Raw genomic sequence first — 20,793 nt, 5'->3', positions numbered from 1 at the left:
ATGACAGAGTGAATGCTTCATCCCCACCAGCAGGGCTGGAACTGAGTGAGACAGCAAGGTTCCCAGGATGAAAACTCATGGCTGCAGATTCAGTCCTCCAGTTCACATTGCAAAAATCACTCATTTGACAAGAGCAAAAGCCAATGCTTAGGGACAACCTAGGTGTTTGATAGGTTACATGTGTCCAACTAAGACTTTCCTGCTACTTGGAGCTCCTGGTAGTTTCAGTTCAGCTGTGTTCAGAGAAAGGTAACAATTAGTTATTAAAAGGCTTCATGACATTGTCCCAAAGTACACGAGAAACCATTCCCAGATCACCAGATGAGCCTGAGAAGCATTGAAGTACACTGGCTTTTTATTCCATGCATTGTTTGCTTTGATAGTCATTCTTGTTTCCATCACTGTACACTGTTCAATACAAAAAAAATCAAGTTTGTATCAGGAATCCACAGAGCAGGGAGGAGAGAGATGAACACTACTGGACAGGGCCAAGGTGAAATGGTTACTTAGAACACGACAGTGGGGAACGCAACATTCAGCTCTGGGAGAAAATCTAGGCTAGTGTTCAGGAGCTGTCAGCAGCCGTGAGAACTGGATCAGGGTAGTCAGGATGCTGAAAAGGGAACCCAGGGTTTACTTCTGCCCTGCAAATGTGGCATTGCTGCGAGGAGAAAGCAGGCTAACGCCTCTCAGCCCCACACCCTGCTAGGGGAGAACATGTGAGCAACCGCAGCAGAGATGCCCATACAGCAATGTGGAGATCACATCTATGTGCAGATCTGGGGAGGTTTCACTAAGGAAAATGCCTATAACCCCCTGCAGAACTGACAGAAAACATCAAGAATGCAGGGGGCTGCTGAGCCACTCCTGCCTGCACACAGCTGAGGGCATGGGATGCGTGCGGCAGGAGCTGGGATTACATCTCCATGGGTACAGGGTTATGTGTTTGGGCAAGGGGGGGATGCCCTAGTGGCAGTCCCAGAGGGACACTGCATAGTAGGCAGCAGTTAGGAGGAGCGACACTGGACTGCAACAATGCAATGACTGAGGCGTGTAAAGAAACTAGAGCTAAGTGTGGCAGCAGACAACCTGAAGGGTTCAGCTCTGCTCTTCCAGGCTGCAAAATGGACCAGCGTGTCCCCAGGCAAGGATGGGGAGGAATCGGCACACACCTGGGACACCTGGCCCAGAAGGGTCCCAAAATCTCACACCACAGCTACCAAAACCCCTCTGGGATCTTTTTGTTAGGGACTGAATCATTGCAGACAAGATCCTGCACAGAGACTCTGACAGGCCTGAGCTGGAGGCAGCTCTTCTTTGGCTGTAGGGCTGCCCACAGGCTGGGAATAGCCCTGCCTGCTGGAGCTCAAGAAGCCTGTCAGATCTGAGCAGCAGAGTCTCTCCAGGGGCATAAAGCCTGGCATCCTCTGCTATGGGGGACACTTGATGGTAGTTCTCTATCTCTCTGTATGCAATAGTTCAGTCTCTTTGTGTGCATATGTTACGTGCACACAGTTCTCCATTGTTAAATTCCTGCACGCCAGCCTCCAGCCTCCTGAGTAACCATCTGCACCACCCCTTCCACACCAAAATCCCTCTCACACCATGACAGCAAAGCCATCTCTGTCCTTCCACCTCCTTCTGCCACTGGCGAAGAGACAGAGAACATCTGGGGGGAGAAATGAGGGATGAGAAGAGTGAGGAAACAAGAAACAAGCCAGGAAAGAGCTTCACTCCCCACAGCATCCTACTTCCACCCAGAGCTGAGTATTGCTGCTGCAGGCAGGGATGAGCTGGTCACTCCCTCTCCAGCAACCTGTTTGGTCCTACACGGGTAATCCACCATGTGGATCCACTGCTGGCCACCCCAATCTCGTACCTGCTGCCCGGGGTAACTGCCCTCCTCTCTGCTTGTCCTTTTGGGTGCTCTTGCCAGGGCATCTTGTTCATTTTGTGATCAGTTCAGAAACCACTCGCTCCCTGATCACCATTCCCCATGAGATCAGGAGCTGTCAACTCTACCAGCAAAGTGAGCACATTGCAGCATTAACCACGAGGAGTACCATGGAGCTGACTGCATCCACCTCTCAGAGCAGCCTTCACAGGTTCTCTGCACCGGTGTAACAGCATCCTTAGAAATCACGAGAGGCAGCAACTACCGACAGCTGCTGAGACCAGCTCTGCTCCCATTCCCCGCCAGCGACCAGGGAGAAGGTAACACCACACAAACAGATTACAATTGTGCTAGCGGTGAAGCCAACCTTCTGATCTACAGAAATGATAATAAATAATAAAATAACATCATAACTTAAGATCTGTGTGTAGTCCAGCTACAAAAATTTAAAAATATGGGATAATTTAAACTCATACAATACTGCTCTCTGTATAAGTAAGACATTTTCCTTCACTTTGCCATGAGGCTATAAATTACCACAGTTAAATTCAAACCAGTATTTTAACATAAAATGTAAACAAACAAAGCAACAGAAGTACCTGTCCATGGTCCATTCCTGCCGTTCAGCTCAGGCTGGTGTGCCAGTCTGCAGAGCAGCACCCAGCGCGCTAGGAAGGGCAGAGTGAAAGCTCTTGCAGGGGGACATCAGCTAAAGGTGAGGGTGGGGGGAAGGAATCGTGCTCTATCATTTTGTTCTCTTTAAATATTGTTTTAGAAGAGTAGTGTTTGAAGGGAAGGCACTATGAGTTCTATCAGAAAACAAACTTTTTCTCATCTGCCAATGCCTCGGCCTGTCATAGCAGTACTATCCTCACTTTCACCTGCAGAGTTTCAGCTTAAAGGAGAAACAGAGGCCTCAGGGTGCAACTGAGACACAGCTGTGCCACAGCTACCATCAAGATTCCCTGTGCAACCCGTTTTGCACAAAGCCTGACATGAAGGGCAGGCAGCTGTTAATGCTTTCAAGAATGTACAGTGAATAAGGAGACAGAGCAGGGCTGATGCTCTTAATCTAGGCCAGTGATTCCCAGTCTTCCCCCTCAACACACAGCTCTCTGCTGGTTATTGATGCTGTTGTAGGTGAGAGACTGCTTCTCCAAGTCCAGTACAGGCATCTCCAGTTTCCTCCCCAGAAGAGTGCTCAGGCTCTGCAGAATGTGCTTTCCACGGTTTGCAAGTTCTTGCTTTTCCAACACTGATTTGATTGATTATTTTGACTGACTGAAACAGACAGGAGGTAAGAGAAGGAAGTAAACTGGGAAATGGCACACTGCATCTGAAAGAGGTTTCCCTGCTCAACTGGAGATCGACACTGCCAGAGTGAAGCAAGGACGATGTTAAGAAGTGCTCTTATACCAATTCTCGAGAGGACGAGGTTAGAATACATTTGCAGGATCTCACAACAAAATGCTGATTAAAAAAAGAAACTAAAAATCCTTAAAATAAAACCCACTATTACATTCCTGGGGATGTATCAACTCAGAAGACCCTGGAAGTTAGCACCTTGGTACCAATTTTCTCCAGGAACACGTCCAACCTTCTGATTAAAAATGACCCAGCTGGTTATACTGAATACGCTTTGTTCACAGGTTACCCTATAGTAAGGTCTTTTAATGCTTCCTCATTTGATAAGACTGAGTGGTTTAGTTTTCTTGATCTGTTCTCCAATCTTCAGGGCCACGAGGCCTGGTCCCCTGTGAAAGCAGCAAGAGAATCCCCCCGCGTCTGTACACAAAGCTGTCCAGGCAGGACTCCCAGGATGTTTCTCTGTTATGTGCTTGCTTTCTGAACTTATTTTTTTTGCAACAAGTCTGTGTGTCTATAAATACAATCCACTCTTTACAGTAAAAAGTGTTAAAATGTCAAAAAAATAAATATCCATGTTACAGTAACTAGATTATTCAATAAAATACATCCCTGCCATTCTTGATTGAAATGCTCAAAGAGAATTAATTTCATTTGGACATTTTCCAGAGATTCGGGTTATTGCAAATCACTCCTGGGGTGGGAAGGAGAAGCATCTTCTCTTCCTGTAAAGTGTGGTGAAGGGGAATGAAGTGGAATCTCAGGGAAATCAAAATGCCAGTATCAGGAAGCTTTGGGGGAGATCTGTTTTACCAAGTAGCAGAGCTGCAGGGCTTATTGGTCCTGACTGTGGCATCAGAACACTCCCCTTCAGAAGAGTCACAGTCTGATTCTCCAAACTGTGCTGGGTTCTGCAAAGCAAAAGGAAAGGTGGAGACTTGAGAAAAATTCGTGCACTGCAGATCAACCACGCCACCCAACCTGTCACAACAGACAGGCAAAGGTCACCCGCAGCAGAGAAGGAGAGATTAGCAGCACACAGGAGATAACAACAGCTCACAATCACCCTGACAAAGGTCACTTGTCTGCCCTCAACAAGGGGACAGCAGAAAAATATCTGGTCAGAACACTACCAAGGACACATGGAGTTATGAGAAGATGGCACAGCAGGCTCTGCCCTACCCCTCCCAAACACTTGTAAGGCAGTAAAAGAAAGAAAATCATCCTAGCTTCATCAGCAAGGTGCCGACGGGTAAGTTTGAGGCAAACAGTTTATATCCATTCCATTTCATTATCTACTTTACATGCTATTTTTTTATCCCACCTAATGCAATTACAAATCTGATGGCCTTCCAACATCACACTCATCTTGACCAGGAAATCATGTAGAGCTGGCTTTGTGCTACTTTCTCATACCTGGCCAGTTGAAAGACTGGGTATTTAAGCAGTTGCTTTGCTATAGTACATATACCACAGCATTTCCTAGGCAGTCATCCAACTTTCTGGCCCTTGGATTCCTCTCCATAACATAATGGGGGTTTTACTCAATAGAATGAAGAGGCGATAACTAGACTTATGACTCACCTCACAGCTGTGTTCATCTGCACAAAGTTTGCCCAGAGACATCTGAGTCTTGACTCTCCGCACTGCACACTCTTTGTCTGAAAGCCCATCAGACTGGGTAGAGATTTCAATGGGGATCTCTGGAGTCTGGGACAACATGTCCTCCAGCTTCTCAGCCAGCTCATCTTCCAGCTTGGCGGCCAGCTCATCCGGACTGTTCGAGTGATCACTTGTGTTCCCCTCCTCTCCATCTGACACAGAGAAGTTCTCCGAGCTGAAGGTTGAATAGGACTGGCAACTACTAATGCAGCGGTGAGGTCTGCAAACGAGGAGAGTAGATCAGGATTTGGCTTGTATCACAGTACCTCTAACAGCAGAGAATTTCCTGGGTGCTGTGCTTGGCTACGGTTATACCTGGCCTTGACAGACTCCACACCTGGTGCTTGCTCAGCCCTGGGTGAGCCTGTGCCCAGGAGCCCACTGCCAGCTAGAAAAGTTACAGCTTCTCCAGTGGGCAGGTTTCCACACACCTCCTACTGCACAGACTTACAACGAGCTGATGAGCCAGCGCAGTGTTACAGTTCAAACATCAGAAAGTCTGTTTCTGTCACGTAGCAAGGGCAGCTCTCTTTTGGAACATGTATCACAATCAAAACCCTGGCAACGTTAGCAGTGCAGTGAATGCAGTGTGGCTGCTACATCCTTACACAGGTTTCCCCAGCAAACTTCTCATCTTCCTTTCTGAAGCATGAAATGCAAAGCAGATTTTTGCATCTGTGCTTTTAACTGGCATCTCAGAGCTTCCCTGCTCTAACAGGCAGCCCAGGCTGCTCAATACTGTTCTACCTAGAAGACAGTGCTCAGGCACAGCACATGCAATACTGCCTGGTTGATTCTCCACACTGAGCCAAGGACTTGATCCTTCCAAAAATGTCTTTGAGCAAACAAGGTCCTACCCCTAGAAAAGGCTTCACATCAACTCTCCAATAGCCTCTTCCCACCCTAAGAACACATCTCCAGCTGAGTCATAACTGATCTGCAAGGCTGGCAGCAAGAGCTCTGCAAAGTGCTGGGCTGCCTTTCTTATCTTGAAGCTATGGAAACCTACCACGGTTTGAATGATGTAGTTCAATATCTGCATCTTTAAAATTCATCTGTTCTTATATGGGCTTGTTCTGCTACATGTTCATATTAGCTGATCTGCTCTGGAGATCAGAGCAGAGTCTTCTTTAACAGTCCTTTGTCCTAAAGCAAGGATGCACTATAGATTTCAAGCTAATTCAGTTGGGAATATCAGTGATCCCAACAGCCAGGCTAGAATTTAGGTATGTGCACTCAAAATGTAAGCCCTCAGTTACTCGAATGCGGAAATTGCCTCATGCTAGGATTCAACAGTAATGGAACAAATTATCAGTTGGTTGATCATGCCAGGAGACCCACAACAGGTCATCACATTGAATTCAGGAAAGGCAATTTGTCTTCCAAGTTAGTAAGTCACAGAAGAAGTAACCATCACACAAGGACTGTATGAGTGAGAAAACTCATCTAGTTCAGCGTTCAGTCTCTAACTCTATGCAGGAAGACATAATCTGGGGAAAGTACGAGAACAGGGTGTGCAGACAGAGCCTGCTTTCTCCTAGCATATCTTCCTGGTTTGTACCATTCAGCAAATCCAACTTCTCAGCTGAAGATCAAACCTGCATGACAGTGCGCTCATCACAGCCACTGATGGATCTATATTCCATAAATTTAGCACTTAGTACTTGGTTATGTTTTGATATCTGCAGCATACCTTGACAAAGAGCTCCACATCTGAAAATGTTCTGGATAGAAAAAGCACTTTCTTTTGTTCATTTTAAGCCGCTATTTGCTTCACTAGGTGCCCCTAACATGAGAGAAATCATTCTTTGTCCATTTTCTCCACATAAATTACAATTTCATGCACCTCCGGTATCATCTCTCCTCCTGCCAGACAAATACTTCTCATGGACTTCATCTCTTTTTCTATGGAAACTATCTCTAACCATTCTCGTCACACATTCTCAGTACCTTTTCAAGTTTTACCATGGTCTTTGAGCTGGGGCAATGAAGACGGCATTTAGGATTCAAGCTGCAGATGTGCTATGAATGTATTCAACAGCAGACGAGCTTTTATTTTCTTCTCTGCTCTTTTCCTAACAAGCTTTAACCTATTTGCCCACTGTATCACTTCTGCACTTCAAGCGGCTGCTTTCATAAAGCCATGGCAGTAATTCCATGATCTCTTTCCTGAGCACAGGACTGTAAAGTTCACTATTACACAGGCTTCAGTAAGAATGATCCTTCAAGTCTTATTTTACAGGCAACACCATCAAATTTGATCTCCCATGTTGTCACCTAGCTCTTCCATCCTACTTGAATTCAACTACAAAGGTGCTGGAGTCTGCTCCACTGCAGCAACAGTTAATAAACAACATCTGAAAGAGCCCACAAAGGGTCCCAACATTCAGGAAGTCTGAATCTGATGAAAGAGATGCAGCAGCTTATTTTTATAGGCTGAATAATGTTATCAAGTGTGATCTAGATGTGCTATAAACAGCCCGCAGAAGAAAGGCTGTGCTGAAGATAGCACCTCAGAACAAGCTGAAAACTGAGTGCACATGGGAGATCAACGGAGTGTGGACGGGACGCACTGAACGCAACTCTGTTCCTTTGCCAGCACCTCCCACAGTTTCAATCCTGGTGTGCAGCTGCTATGACAGTTCTTCTCCTGAGTTTTGTCCCATCAAAGACTGATTAGAGTGAATTCACCTTTTACCTTTGTCTACGAGGAAACTCCACTTCACTGTCTACTTCGCCCTCTTCCTCTTCTGAAGAGTCATCGCCACTCTGGCAGAAAACAAGGACAAGAATGGTGTCACTTTTGTGAAAGAACAAACATGCAACTATGTGGTTGCCCCTGGATCCTCCAGGACAAAGTCACGGTGTAAACAGCCTGCAACAAGAAGAAAATAATCTTCATATCAGTGAAAACTGACTCAGGCATCTTATCACCAGAAAGTCCAGTGGTCTGAAGTTGGACTGATTGACTTTGAAACACACTGGAGTACTTCAGCAAGCACTGAGTACGTAACGTTCTGGATTTCTACAGAGGTGAATTAAGTAGTTAGTACCATACTAATTTATTATGTGTTAGTACACATAGTTTACTGAGGTGATCTGGCACTCTTGGCTTTACAACTTTGACCCTCTTCTACATGAGCCCATCATACAGCAGGATGGGGGATGACACAGCCTTGCTGGTGGGTTTCACCATCTAGGAAAACTTGAGTTTTGTTGCATTCTCTACCTTAGCAAGCAGAGCCCTTTATTCTCCTTTTCTCATCCAAATCCACCTCCTGCACTCTCAGTTTTTACAGCCTCCTTCTATCCTATTCAACCTCCCAACCCTTCGCTCAGAGTCAGCCTCTTATCTCATCCCATCCCGTTGTAATACAAGGTCCTCCTCCCTTCATTCTGGGCCCAAACCACATTCTCAGTCTGGTGCTCACCCTCCTTTTCCTTCAGTTTTATACCCAGGCCCAATTTTCCTGCTCTTTGAACTGGTTCCTACTTCTCCCACCACCTGGATGGAAGCAGGAGGAATTAACTGTGTCTGTACATCTGTGCCGTAACACCTTTTGAACTCTTGCAAAATCTTCACAAAATACACAAGAACCATGCCTTTCAGTCAAGGGGGACAGTTTCTGGCAGGTGCAGCAAAAGGCATGTCCCCAAGACCATGGCAAATGTTGAATTCCTGTTCCAAGACACAGCAGTGCTACAGGTTCTCAATTAAATTGCTACATGATATTTATCACCACCAAAAGAATGCAGTTACCCCTTCCTTTGTTTTGAGAAATGCTTGAAAACATTTTGGGACTGTTTCAACAACAAAAATTCAGTAGACTAAGTTTCAGCTCAAACGAAAACTCACTAAATTGCAAGTAATGCACCTAGGCCCTATCAAAGCCTCATTTGACAACCCTCATTATTAGCAGTATGCTCCAATATGCCTACAGTACTTCTGACATTAAATGTATGTCCAGATCACAAAGCAAAGTTCAGATAGGCATGATTTCTTTAAGATAAAGTTGTATATGTAACTCTACTGCTATGTGCATGGGAAACATGGCTTTGCTACTATCCTATATCCAGACACTAGCCTACATCACACACCTCCTTTTGGTGGAGAGGGAAAAGAGGAACAACCTTTGGTTTTTCTCCAAATCACTATGTTTTGTCCTTACCTTCTGAAGGGGTCTTGCTTTGCAAGGTAGCACTGAGGAAGCCATGTGCTGGGGAGTGCCTAGGGCAGATGCTGACTTACAACTGTCAAAGCCCTCTTCATCCATCTTCTCAATGTACTGCGCGTTTTCATATAGGGAAACAGATGTTGGTGATTGAGAATGGCTCATCCCTGTTTCAACAGATGACATCTGCACCTGACCACTGTCCTCTTCCCTGCACTCTAGACAGGAATTATATGGATCTGTTTTGCAACACTCCCAATGATCAGCTTTGCTTTCTTTGCTCTCCAGATTCCTTCGGCAATCTGCTTCCATGGCAGCAGAGATGAGGTCGGGGCTGGAACCAGACATCCGCCTTTGCGCGTGGTTACTGAGAGGGCTCCGCAGCGCTGCTGCAGGGCCAAAGTACCTTAAGTTGTTTGCACAATTGGCAATATCTTGTCCGTGGGCATGAAGCCGTGAGTGATGGCCATGAGGATGGCTGTGGCCAGGTTGCTGCGGTAGGCCGGCGTGATGAGAAGGATTATGAGGTGGAGGAGGAGGTGCATCGTCTTGCACTGGCTGGTTTTTCAAGATCCCTGCAAAATCATTGTAGCTGCCTTTGCTGTTCCCTCGGCGGTGACGTGGCTTACTGCGGTAGCGGCTTTTGCCACTCAGTGTGGACATTTTGGGACTTCCTGAGACGGGTGAGCCATTGGATGCTGCTTCTGTGCTGGGTATGCCCTCTGACTTCAGTAGATCTGGCCTGAGAGACAGTCAGCAGAAGTTACACATTAAACCATCAAGTCAGAAGTGACATCAGTTTGGAGCCAGGATGAAGAGGCAGCTGTAGCCATAAGCACACTCCACTTTTTAAAAGCTACAGCCTTCTCTCTCCTTCAACTGACTAGTGCATTTAGTTTGATTTAATTCTCCCCACTCAAACGTCCTTCTGTTCATCTTTTCATGCTCTACACTTCTTTCTTGTTGCTTTTTCTAACACCTGCTACATACTCTCCTTTTTCTGCTCTTATTTTGATGGTTTGCTCCCAAAATAGCCCCCTCCTAAGACTTTGGTGTAGGGCATGTCTCTTACTATGCGCTCAGCATGATAGGGTCCCAATCCACTCATGGTTATCAGCCTGCACATTTCAGAATCATGTGTGGATATTATTTCAGAAGTGATGATTTACTGTTAATCAGGACTCTCTAACTTCTGGAAATCCCAGAAAATAAAGAAGAATAAAACAGACAGCTCCCCTTAAAAAAAATTTCTCACTTTCTGAAAGTCATGAAGAAGAGAAACAGCTGAAAAGGACAGCATGAATTCCACATCTCTAATCCCAATTTAATTCCTCAATAATGAATCCACCCTCTCTGAGAACTGGCTTATTCCCACAATTCCTCACCCTGCTTATTACCGTTCAAGTCAAGGATGACCTGACTTTTCTCTGCTTGGACAGTTAGGAATTTGAGACAAGACATTAGATACCTCCTGTCAAAGCACCATCATCTGTGAAAAAACTATATGGACCAAACAGCTCCAGACAGCTGCCGAGGTAGAAGGGATGGCAGGATTCATCCCTTTTACTGTAAGATAATTAAATAGCTATGGTTCTGAGGATCAGACCAGGCCCAAGAGTGAACATCCCTTTGGCCTGTCCTTTGTTGTCATCAGACTCAAAGGGAAGTAAGCTGCCTGTTCATCTCAGTGGGGATCTGCCGCTGGTTGCTGGCACAGAACTAGGTTGTTACTTCTTACCTTTTAGTCTGGCTGCCTGGTTTATGGGAGACCCCTTTCCTCTTCATCAGCTTCTCCACTGTATTGGGGTGGATTATTGGTCTAACTGGGTGGCGTTTGTAAGTCCCAGGGTATTTCTTTTCCACTGCTTGTTCCCTCCTGAAACATAGGGAAGAAAACCAAACCCCACAAAAAACAGATCAGTTCTCTCTTTATCCAAGAGCAGCTCCTGCTGGGCAGAAGCACAGCTCCACTGTGAGCACACTGTGTGCCTGTTTCTCAGCTATGGCTGGGTGCAACACAACATGCTGTTCTCAGAAAGGGTACAATCCTTTTCTAAATCCTCTCTGCAGAGATCGGGCAGTTGGAATAGGGCCCTGGTGTACAGTCCCAAAACAACACTGCTTTTCTCTTTACAAAGGGGCCAAAGGATGCCAACATCACATGGGAAAGGTGCCTTTCTCCCAGTCAGTAAACACTGGGTAAAGATATGTATACTAAGTCATTTGCAGTAATTTCCTCTTAAGGGATCTCTCTATGCTTGCCAGCTCTTTCTTTACCTTGTGAGTTTGCCAGGGGACACTATATCTACAAGTACCGCTGCGCAGCTTAGATGTGAAGCGCTGGGTTTTTGATCCTGTATGTATATTGCCACATGCATGGCATGCCATTATGCCCAGAGATACATACTTTATGAGCTCCTTCTCACGGACCTCCAGCTGCAGCATAATAGCACTGAGCTCCATGTATAAGTTATTAGCTCGCTCCAGTTTCCTCTCATAGTGTTCACGGATATCCAATGCATGTCTGAAAAACAGAAAAGTCATTATTGCACAGTCCACGGACCAAGAGAGGAGGATAAGGAAAAGTATGGGTGCTTTAGGAAAAAGCCTTCTAAAAGTCCAATTTGCCAGCTGCATTGCACTGAACCTCAGACAGAGATAAGAGTGAATGACGATTAAGAGCTTGCTACAGCAATGAATCACTGCATGATTTAGAAAGTATTTCAGTCTTGAAAGAGTGGCAACACTTCTCACTAGAGAAGCTGCAAATGCCTCACATGCATCCTTTGGCCAAGCCCTGAACATCCTGTTTGCATAGAGAAGGGGCTAAATCAGCTCTTCTAAAGAAACAGGGAAAGAAGTCATCTGTTTGTATTTCACAAAAAGCAATATGCCCCTACAGCTACTGCATAGCCGCGGAAGACATCTTAAACCACAGCTGAAAGGTGGGACCATCGAAAGCTCCCTAGGGCTAGGGAACACTCATCAACAACTAGATAAAACTGTCTGAACAAGGTTTTCTTTGGTTTCTCAGGTCTGACATAGAATTGCTACTCAGTGGTTTATGTTTCTGTCACAAATACATTTGCAAATTTGTATCACAGAAGATAAGAGTTTCCTTTCTTAAATAAACATTCTGCTTTCGTTGTTAAGCTGGTGTAATGTTCAAAATGAATTTCAGTAGGCTGGTAAATTGGAGTGTCTTCACTTCTCTGGAAATAACTAATCCAAAGAAAGTATCAGGGCAGAGAACGCTCACAGCAAACTGCAAGATGCATTTTCCACTGAGATGGATGTACCTGCTTCAGCACTGTCAACACACACATCAAAACTCAGGCAGAAACATTCTGTGATAAACACGCAGGCCTTTGCCCATCTTGCCTAGAGCAAGAAATTCAGACTTCCCAAAAGCAGGGAGAGCTTCCACTATTTCTCTTTCTCTCTAGCTTTCTATCTGCCAAGCAGTGCTCAAGGCCTAGGGCATGCCCACAGGAACTTCAGTTTCCGGACTCACATGGAATTTAGGCTGCCCGAATTTACACCACCAGGAATACTGCATCCTGTTTTGGGGTCCTCAGTGAAAGAGGAGCATGAAAACATTTGGGGCCTAGAGCACATGCCCTGTGAAGAGAAGCTCAGGGAGCTGGGCTCATTTAGCTGGAGAAGAGAAGGCTGGGTGGGAAAAGTGAGCAGTAAACACAAAAGCCTGTCAACAGACCTCAGCTCTTCTCTTCGACGACGAATCAATTCTTCATCTAGCCGGTGGATACAAGTTCCTTCACTTTTAATTTTCTCAAAATGTTTCTTCACTTCTTCTCTCCATTCAGCCTAGGAAAGCAATTTCCTTTTAGGTATTTACAATGAATTGGGATCCCTAGTTGCACCAAAGAAACACTCTTGGGCAACATTCTTTGTGTCTGCAGAAAATTACAGGTTTGGGTTGAAAACATGTTTCCGGTAATTCAATTATTCTGGGTAACAACATTGCAGCATGTTTAGTTTCAGCCTTTTCAAATGGTATTTCCAAATTTGTGCTCCAATTAGATCACTTAAAATATAACTGCATTTTTTAAAACATATATTTTTAAGAATTCCGAAAGCTCTTTTCATCTTAAAACAATGTTTTGTCCCTTTTGCCATTTAAAGTAAAAAGAAAGGCTTATGATTTGGAAAGCTATATTCATGATAACAATGACTGTCACTAGAGTGATACCAGCTCTGTTTTCCCCTTGAAGCCCTGGTGCTCGCAGCTTGAATAAATATAGCTGCTTCCTCACATAAACCCCAACACCATATAGATCCTCTCTACTGGAGTCAAGGTTTCATTCTCATTCCCTCCTTGGAAACAGACAATAGTGCATTGGGTAGGACTCAGAGGAATCTCTAAGCAGATACTTTTAGATCTTTTCTGAAAGTCCCAGAGTCCCTTCACTGGCCTGTAACAGCTCTTTGTCCCACTTGCAGCCTGCTCATCTTCACTATAAATGCAATGGTTCCGCTCTCAGCAGTCTCATGGTCTCCTGCACAACAGTACTTGGAGAACAGCTGGGAGCAGAACATCTAAAGTCAGCAGTCTCAGGGAGAAGTGACTGAGACAATGCTGAGTTTCTGACTAAAGTCAGCAGATGTCTCAGTTTGTGAAAGTTTGGGGAAAAGATTTTCAAATACTCATCAGTTTGCTTCTCCCCAGGAACCAAACTGAAATCACAGATTCAGACTTCTGCTGCACTCAGTCGGATCCTTGGAGCCAACTCTTGTACTCATGGGCTACAGCCATTCTACAGTTACCTGTGATTTGAAATAGGTTTCCTGAGGAGTAGCCAGCACATCAGCAGATGCAATATCTAGGTGCATCAGTGTCTGCCGGAAGGAGGGACGATTCCGGGGCTTGCTCTGCCTGAAGCAAAACAAATACTCAAGCATGAGGTGAGGTTAACACTGCTAGCTTCTCCTACCATTCTGAAAGGGTTTCTCACTAGAACATGTGCTCTGAATTGTGCAGCTGACAGATTAGAGCACAAGAGCTTTTGCGGTTTTCTCTTTTTCTGAATATGAGTTGATTTGTAACCAGTTTTTGGTTTGTGATGATCTATTCTGAAGAAACACAGAGATTAAAACCATCTAAAATAGGAAAATGTGTTTACAAAGTGAAAGATAGGATACAAACTGAAACTGTTCCTAACTTGTTTGTCAAGAAGAAACAGGCCTCAGTTCATTCCCCTGGTAATTTCCAAATTTTAGAACGGGAATACTCAATCTAGTAGAGATGACAATTTACATTCAACAAAGTGTTTATAAACATCAAGTGTATCTATATTGCTACATACTACATGCCTGAGCCTACACAGTATTGTAATGTACCAGACATCTAAGATCACGTTCAAGTACAAAAACATTTGTATCTTTGAGAAAAGACACCTATACTTGAGCTTCAAGACTGAACCCACCAGACTTATTGCATGGATTCGGTGCCCAGGACAAGAAACAGCTTCTTCAGCCACCTTTCTCCTACAAACCACCTAATCCCACTAGGTGGAGGTACAAGTGTACGTACTCGTGTTGAGAGCAGCACAGACTGCTGCCTGCCTTTTGCAGCCATGCCTAGAAGAATAGCCAGGCAGAGCAGTCTCACCACAGATAACTGCAGCAGCATGGCCTGCTGGAGCTCAGTGTCAGGGGGGTAAGCAGCCACCTAAAAAGATCTATAGATGTTCTCTCCTGTTTTTCCCTTTGTGCCATCGAGAGGATCATGGAGTGGGGAAAATGCTGTAAGACCCTTACGCTCTGTCAAATGCAATTACAAAGACAAAGCATTTTCCATATCTATATCTGTAAAATCCTGCTTCTATACAGAAAACTTGAATTTCTGTTTGTCCAGTTTAAAAGCCAGTCATTTACAAGGGGGTTTCAGACTGAAAAATCATTTCCTTTCACTCTGGAGGCAGCCTATAGAAATTTTACCCCTACTTTACTTCTACCTCCTTTTCTCTTCCCACAGAGCTACCTTTTATCACCTACTTTGCTACAACAAAGCACCCACCTCTGTGAAGACTACTGAAGATGACCTTCATGCTGCCTGCTCCTAGCATCACAGAATCAACTAGGCTGGAAAAGACCTTTAAGATCATCAAGTCCAACCGTTACCCCAGGACTGCCAAGACCATCACTAAACCATGTCGCTAAGGGCCTCATCTACACGGTTTTTGAACACTTCCAGGGATGAAGTGCCCTGGGCAGCCTGTTCCAATGCCTATGAAGAAATTTTTCCTAATATCCATGCTAAATCTCCCCAGGCACAGTTTGAGGCTGTTACCTCTTATCCTATCATTTGTTACTTGGGAGAAGAGACCAACCCCCACCTCACTACAACCTCCTTTCAGGTAGTTGCAGAGAGTGATAAGGTCGCCCCGAGCCTCCTTTTCTCCAGACTGAATAACCCCAGTTCTCTCAGCCACTCCTCATAAGACATGTGCTTCAGCCCTTCTCTGGACCCTGAATCCTGATTCACACTGGACAGGCAACTCATGGGTAACCATCACCCTGCTGGAGCTCCATCAAGCTCCACTGCCCTGCTTCTCTCCTGTTGAATTCCTTCCCCCTCACTAGCCTGTCTCAACAGTGTCCCCCAGTCCCTCCCCTGCCCCATCCGCCCAGCAAACCAGACAGGTTTTTGCTTCCTACTTCCTCTAAGCTCCAAATGTCCTCCTGGAGTCCAAGCCTGCTGCCACAAGGAAGCAGAATCCAAAATGTTAAAACTTAATGCTCTTGCGACAAGTGTGAGAGTATTCAAGAGCCCTCTGCTCTGGGCTCAACACCTTGACTCTGGTTTCACTGGTTTTACTGGGAGGCTGGCAAAGAGCAGGGAGCCAGCCCTAGGTCTGTGCAGTGTGGGGTTCAGGCTCTTACCAAGTCTGCTTCATGAGGATTTTGAAGCCATCTGGGCAGGTGGAAGGGACTGGAAGGTGCAGGCTGTTGCTGCCCACACCCCAAATGATGGCCGAAGAATCCACATCCTTGTAGGGAATCTCTCCTGTAAGCAGCTCCCACAAAACTACCCCAAATGACCTGATGAAGAAATAAATCAAGGTAAAAGCTTCTGTGTGAATTTAAATTAACAGAAACATCTGGAGCTTGAAAAGAACACTGCTTGGCAAAACAGGGAAATAGGTAAGTCTGATCTGAAGTTGCAAGTAGGTGCAACTGTGTTTACGCACTAGTTTTTGCCCAAGAGTAGCTATTTTACACACCAGGTAACTCTTCCTCCTCTGCCCCAGCACTGGCCTGAACACCAAACCACACTGGTTTTCACCACCCTTCTCTATTTGTGAGATTTTATAAAACCTGAAAGCACATTTTCTGCACAGATTAAAGCTTGCTCCTGTTAAATGAAAAGGAAAGTTAGCTTTTCTGAGATAGGCTTTTGATTGCTCTTGTTGGTAAGAACAGTCAAAAAGTTATTTACCAGTTTTTCAGTTATTTCTGACAGAACAGACAGAACTGGTAAGTGTCTTACAAAGAAAACTCATCAAAGGTTTTGTGGGCTTTTAAACACTTCATTCAACTTTTTTTTCCCTAGACAAAAGCTCCCTCTGCTGTTATGTGTACTCCTAGGTAAGAGTTTCATAAGCTTGAGGTAGCACTATAACTACTGCAACATAGAAACTTAAGAAGCAAATGCAACATGCCCAAGTGACAGAATCAACCTGTCTTATTTACAATCTTCACCCAATAAAACACCAAAGACGTATCAAACCAGTCAATACAGAGGTAAACAAAATGCTGCTGAGAACCGACACCACTCTTACGGTACATAAACAACCAGCTGCAATGCGAGCTCTCAATTTCAGACCCAGACATATCACCTTACTTGCCTGTCCCATCCATCTGTGGGACACCAGCTCTGCCAAGCTTGCTGGTGAGTCAAACCAGCTGAAAAGTGAGAAGTGTGTTTCTGGCTTGTACTAATATCAAGTTGCTTTTAGTAACTACAGACGAACCGCCTGGGTCTGAACAACCATCAGTCAGGAAACAGAAGTTGTGAAAAACGTTGCACTTTCAAAGCCCATTGGCTTCAAACCATGGAGGAAGGACCAAAAAGCAAATTTGAACATTTTTTCCCTCAAAATACTTTCCCCTGGGCTGCAGGAAAGCATACAGGACAAACTACCAGGAAACCCCATCTGGTTTCAACTTTGTTATGATTAAGAACTGACACATGATTTTCAAGACTCCTGATAAGCTTATAGATTTCTTTCTTTATTTTTTTTAACATGCTGTTAAAGATGAGAGAGAGCAAACATATAAGCAGCTCAGGAGCTGTTCTCATTTGTAGTCAGCATTCACGAACACCACTTTGACTCATTTTGGGGCAGGAATGGATGTCAAGGAGGAGTTTGAGCAACTGCAGTGGACTCAAGAGGAACTTGCACCAAAGGCACCCCTAGGTTTGCAACAAGGAGCAACATCTCTAAGTCATTGAGGAAAGGAGGAAAGGAGTGCCCAGATCTTCAGCAGAGCTAGAAGCTGGTTTTTATTGGGCATGTTGCTCCACACAATATTCTTTAACCTAAGCCACTCTAAAGGACAGAAAGGTGAGAGTGGAAATCCAGCACCATGCCTCCTCATGAATCTGTGATTCAAAGGAAGGAGCCTCAAAAGACAAATGGCAAGTGTATTTTCTTTCCAAAACTACCTAAGAGTTTCTCCTAGAAGAGCTGGCTCTGCTATGGCCTGCTAGATTCACACAAAATAAACACAAAAAACACTGTGGGCACAACACGATCTGTATACTGAAGATTACAAGACTTTCCCTTTCCCTTCAAGAAATCTTGACTTAAAGTCATAACCCGGCTCCAAGCTACACCACCATCAGCAGGCTGCTGTGTGACTCCATTTGCACCCTGAACCACCCATGGCTTTGACCTGCAGCTTCATGCTGCATGAGGGAGATGACAGCATCTGAAGCTGAAAAACCACAAGAAAGAAAATTCATCCTGGCTGGCAAGCAGGGAGAAGGGCATTTGTCTTGGCTACTGACATTTAACATGCAGAAATAACAAGGCAGAAACACAGGTGCAGTTCCCTTGAGGGCCCAAAAACTGTGGAGAGGCATCCCAAAGTTGCTCCAAGGCTGAGTCCTCTCTCAAGCACATTTAATAGCACAGAGATCTGAACCTTTCCTGTGCTCCTTCAGACGCAGCACATTGCACATGGGATGGGAAGAGGTGTTCAAGAAATTCTTACAATGTATCCTGGTTTTGTCCCTCTCAGACCTAGGGTTAGGGGTTAGATCGACTGGACTATAATCCTGTGGCTGTACGTACAAGAGAGCCCAGTACGCAGAAGGCAAAAGGTGGTTGGACCCTTCAAGCTAGCAGAGTCGAGGCCTCTCTACAGCTCAAGCATGGCCCTGAAGAGGGTAGAAAGCAAGTGAAAAATAATCTGGCTGCAGAAATTGCTGAAGGGACTTCTAAGCACTGGGAGTGGAAGAAAGTTCTGGCCTGAACAACAACACAGGGAAGAGCCATTGCATTTGCTTATTGCAAGACTCAGATAGTCTGCACTGAATCTCATGAGGTACCTTCAGATCTCAACACACAGCTTTTACACATGTATGTCACTTCTCTTTCCATTATAGCCCATGGTTCAGTAACAAGAGTTCAGGGCACTAGGCAGGTGAGGAAGGAATAATCCACCCCAGAGCAAACTGTCCCCATGCTTAGGATGAGAAAAAAAGCACTGAATATGTAAAGTGCTGGGAAACCAAGTGGCTAAACAGAAAGTGAAGATACTTAAGCGTTAATACCACTCACCAGATATCCACCTTTTCAGAGACGGGCTCATTGCGTATCACTTCTGGGGCCATCCAAGCCACAGTTCCCGCAAAAGACATTTTGGTACTTTTATCACTGAGTTCTTTAGATGTACCAAAATCTGAAATTTTTACTGCATCTGTGTGTGTAACTAAAACACTAGAGAGAGAAGAGGGACGAAAAAACAAAAACAAGAGAAATCAGCATTTACACTGGGAGTAAATCCCTTCTTCAACAAGAACAGTTGACGAGGCCATGCTGCTCACAACCGCAGTACGAGAACAAAGATTATGCATTTTCACCAATGAAAACACTCACTTTCTTTGCGGTGGTTGTGTTTTGTGCCTCAAATGCATTTCTAAATGCTACTAGTCAAAAATCAATCTTGATAAAATTGCAAATTAACAAGTCACCGAAGAGTCACTGTATCTTGGGATGTTTGAGAATTGTAGTAAAGCTGTCCTTTAAACTGCACTTTAAACCATCTAAGAGTATGTTCTTAACACATTGTCACAGTCATGTCACAGGCTAAAGAAGTGATAAACATCTAGGGAATAAGAATATAGCAGACAGTTTTAGCCAGAAAGCAACAGAGGAATGAGAAAGATGCATTCCAGAAAACCAGGGAAATATCAAAAGAACAAGTAAGGAGGAAAAATAAAAAAGCAGAAAGCAACAGAATATCCCACTTTCAAAAAGGAAAAAGCAGGGCTTTTGACCTAACTTTAAACTATTCCTCAAGGAAAACAAAAAAGACAACCACAACTGGAGGATGTTCAAGTAGCTAGAGTCTCACTTTGGTGACTTGAGGTCTCGATGGATGATTTTGTGAAGGTGCAGATAATTCATCCCACTCGCAATCCCCGTGGACCAATCCACAAGCAGCCGAGGGGTGACTTTCCGCCCTGCTCGCAGGACTTCATAGAGCTGTCCATGTGCACAGTACTCCATGATAATACAGTAGCATGGGGCTTGAGTGCAAACTCCCCTGTCAAGGGAAACACATAGCTAGTGATGATCAATAGAGTAAAAGTCCCAGAGCAACTCTCAAAGGTGGCAGTCAAAGGGCAGGAGAGTAGCCTATTTATTCTGTCTGGCCAAGGCTCTGCTAACAGCTCTCCTTCCTGAACAGGAAGGGGAATGTTCCTGCATGCTTTGGACAGGAGAAAGCTCATTTGTGACAGGAGTGGGTTTCCTTCAACTTCCACACCATGAAGATTTGTAGGGTTCACTGCAGGCATTTTGTGAGCCTGAATGCAAAGCACAGTGTTAGGTGAGAATGGAGTCCAGAGCTTTGTTTTCACCAAAATGTGTGACAATTGAAGAGGAAGGATGACCTCTCATTTTGTCCTACAGACAGCTTAGTTCTTAGATTTTAAAACCTTGGCCAGGATACATAATCAAATGGCTCTTCCCATGATAAAGGTGTATTTCTAACAAGTTTCACAACTTACTTGAACGCAATGATGTTAGGATGTTTGAGTTTCCGCAAGTGCTTGATATCTGTTTCATTCTGATCTCTCACTTTCTTGATGGCCACCTCCTCTGCCCGGAATTTGCCCAGGAAGACAGCTCCCTGCGCACCGCTGCCCAGCCACTGCAGCTCCGAGATCTCCTCAAATGGGACCTCCCAGGTATCTAGGCACAGGCAAGCAAAAGGGATAAAAGATCAAGACCACACAAATGTTCTGCTGTAAGATCATGCCAGGACAGCCTAAATCTCAAGGTGGACTTTTCCGGAGGTAGTAGATGGCATCTTCTCCCATTACAGGCACAGCTGAGGCACACGCCACATATGCTCAGCCCCAGCATCCCTTTCATCCAGCTCCTCTCCCTCATCACAGTCACCTCCAGCCTGCTCCTTCCCATCCTCCCCAGGTGCTTTTTC

The 20,793-nt window shown here is 44.9% G+C and overlaps 1 protein-coding gene across 4 annotated transcripts in view; it reads right to left on the bottom strand.

Moving 5' to 3' along the window:
• Positions 1-333: 333 nt before the first annotated feature.
• Positions 334-20,793, bottom strand: part of MAP3K13 (mitogen-activated protein kinase kinase kinase 13) — a 79,422-nt gene continuing 58,962 nt past the window's right edge. For all 4 annotated transcript variants that reach the window (XM_030494119.1, XM_030494120.2, XM_030494122.1 and 1 more), the window contains 12 exons: positions 20,360-20,543; positions 19,702-19,893; positions 18,906-19,064; positions 16,000-16,158; positions 13,882-13,990; positions 12,812-12,921; positions 11,501-11,617; positions 10,832-10,969; positions 9,091-9,835; positions 7,620-7,690; positions 4,844-5,141; positions 334-4,170 (listed from right to left, as the gene is read on the bottom strand). In XM_030494119.1, coding sequence (XP_030349979.1) covers positions 4,069-4,170; positions 4,844-5,141; positions 7,620-7,690; positions 9,091-9,835; positions 10,832-10,969; positions 11,501-11,617; positions 12,812-12,921; positions 13,882-13,990; positions 16,000-16,158; positions 18,906-19,064; positions 19,702-19,893; positions 20,360-20,543 — 2,384 coding nt within the window. In that variant the 3' untranslated portion in view covers positions 334-4,068. The remainder of the gene's footprint in view (positions 4,171-4,843; positions 5,142-7,619; positions 7,691-9,090; positions 9,836-10,831; positions 10,970-11,500; positions 11,618-12,811; positions 12,922-13,881; positions 13,991-15,999; positions 16,159-18,905; positions 19,065-19,701; positions 19,894-20,359; positions 20,544-20,793) is intronic.

Source organism: Strigops habroptila, chromosome 8 (genome assembly GCF_004027225.2).
Source record: "Strigops habroptila isolate Jane chromosome 8, bStrHab1.2.pri, whole genome shotgun sequence".
Lineage (NCBI taxonomy): Eukaryota > Metazoa > Chordata > Aves > Psittaciformes > Psittacidae > Strigops > Strigops habroptila.
Note: the sequence above shows the minus strand (reverse complement) of the source record. Positions and strands in the feature narration are given on the sequence as shown.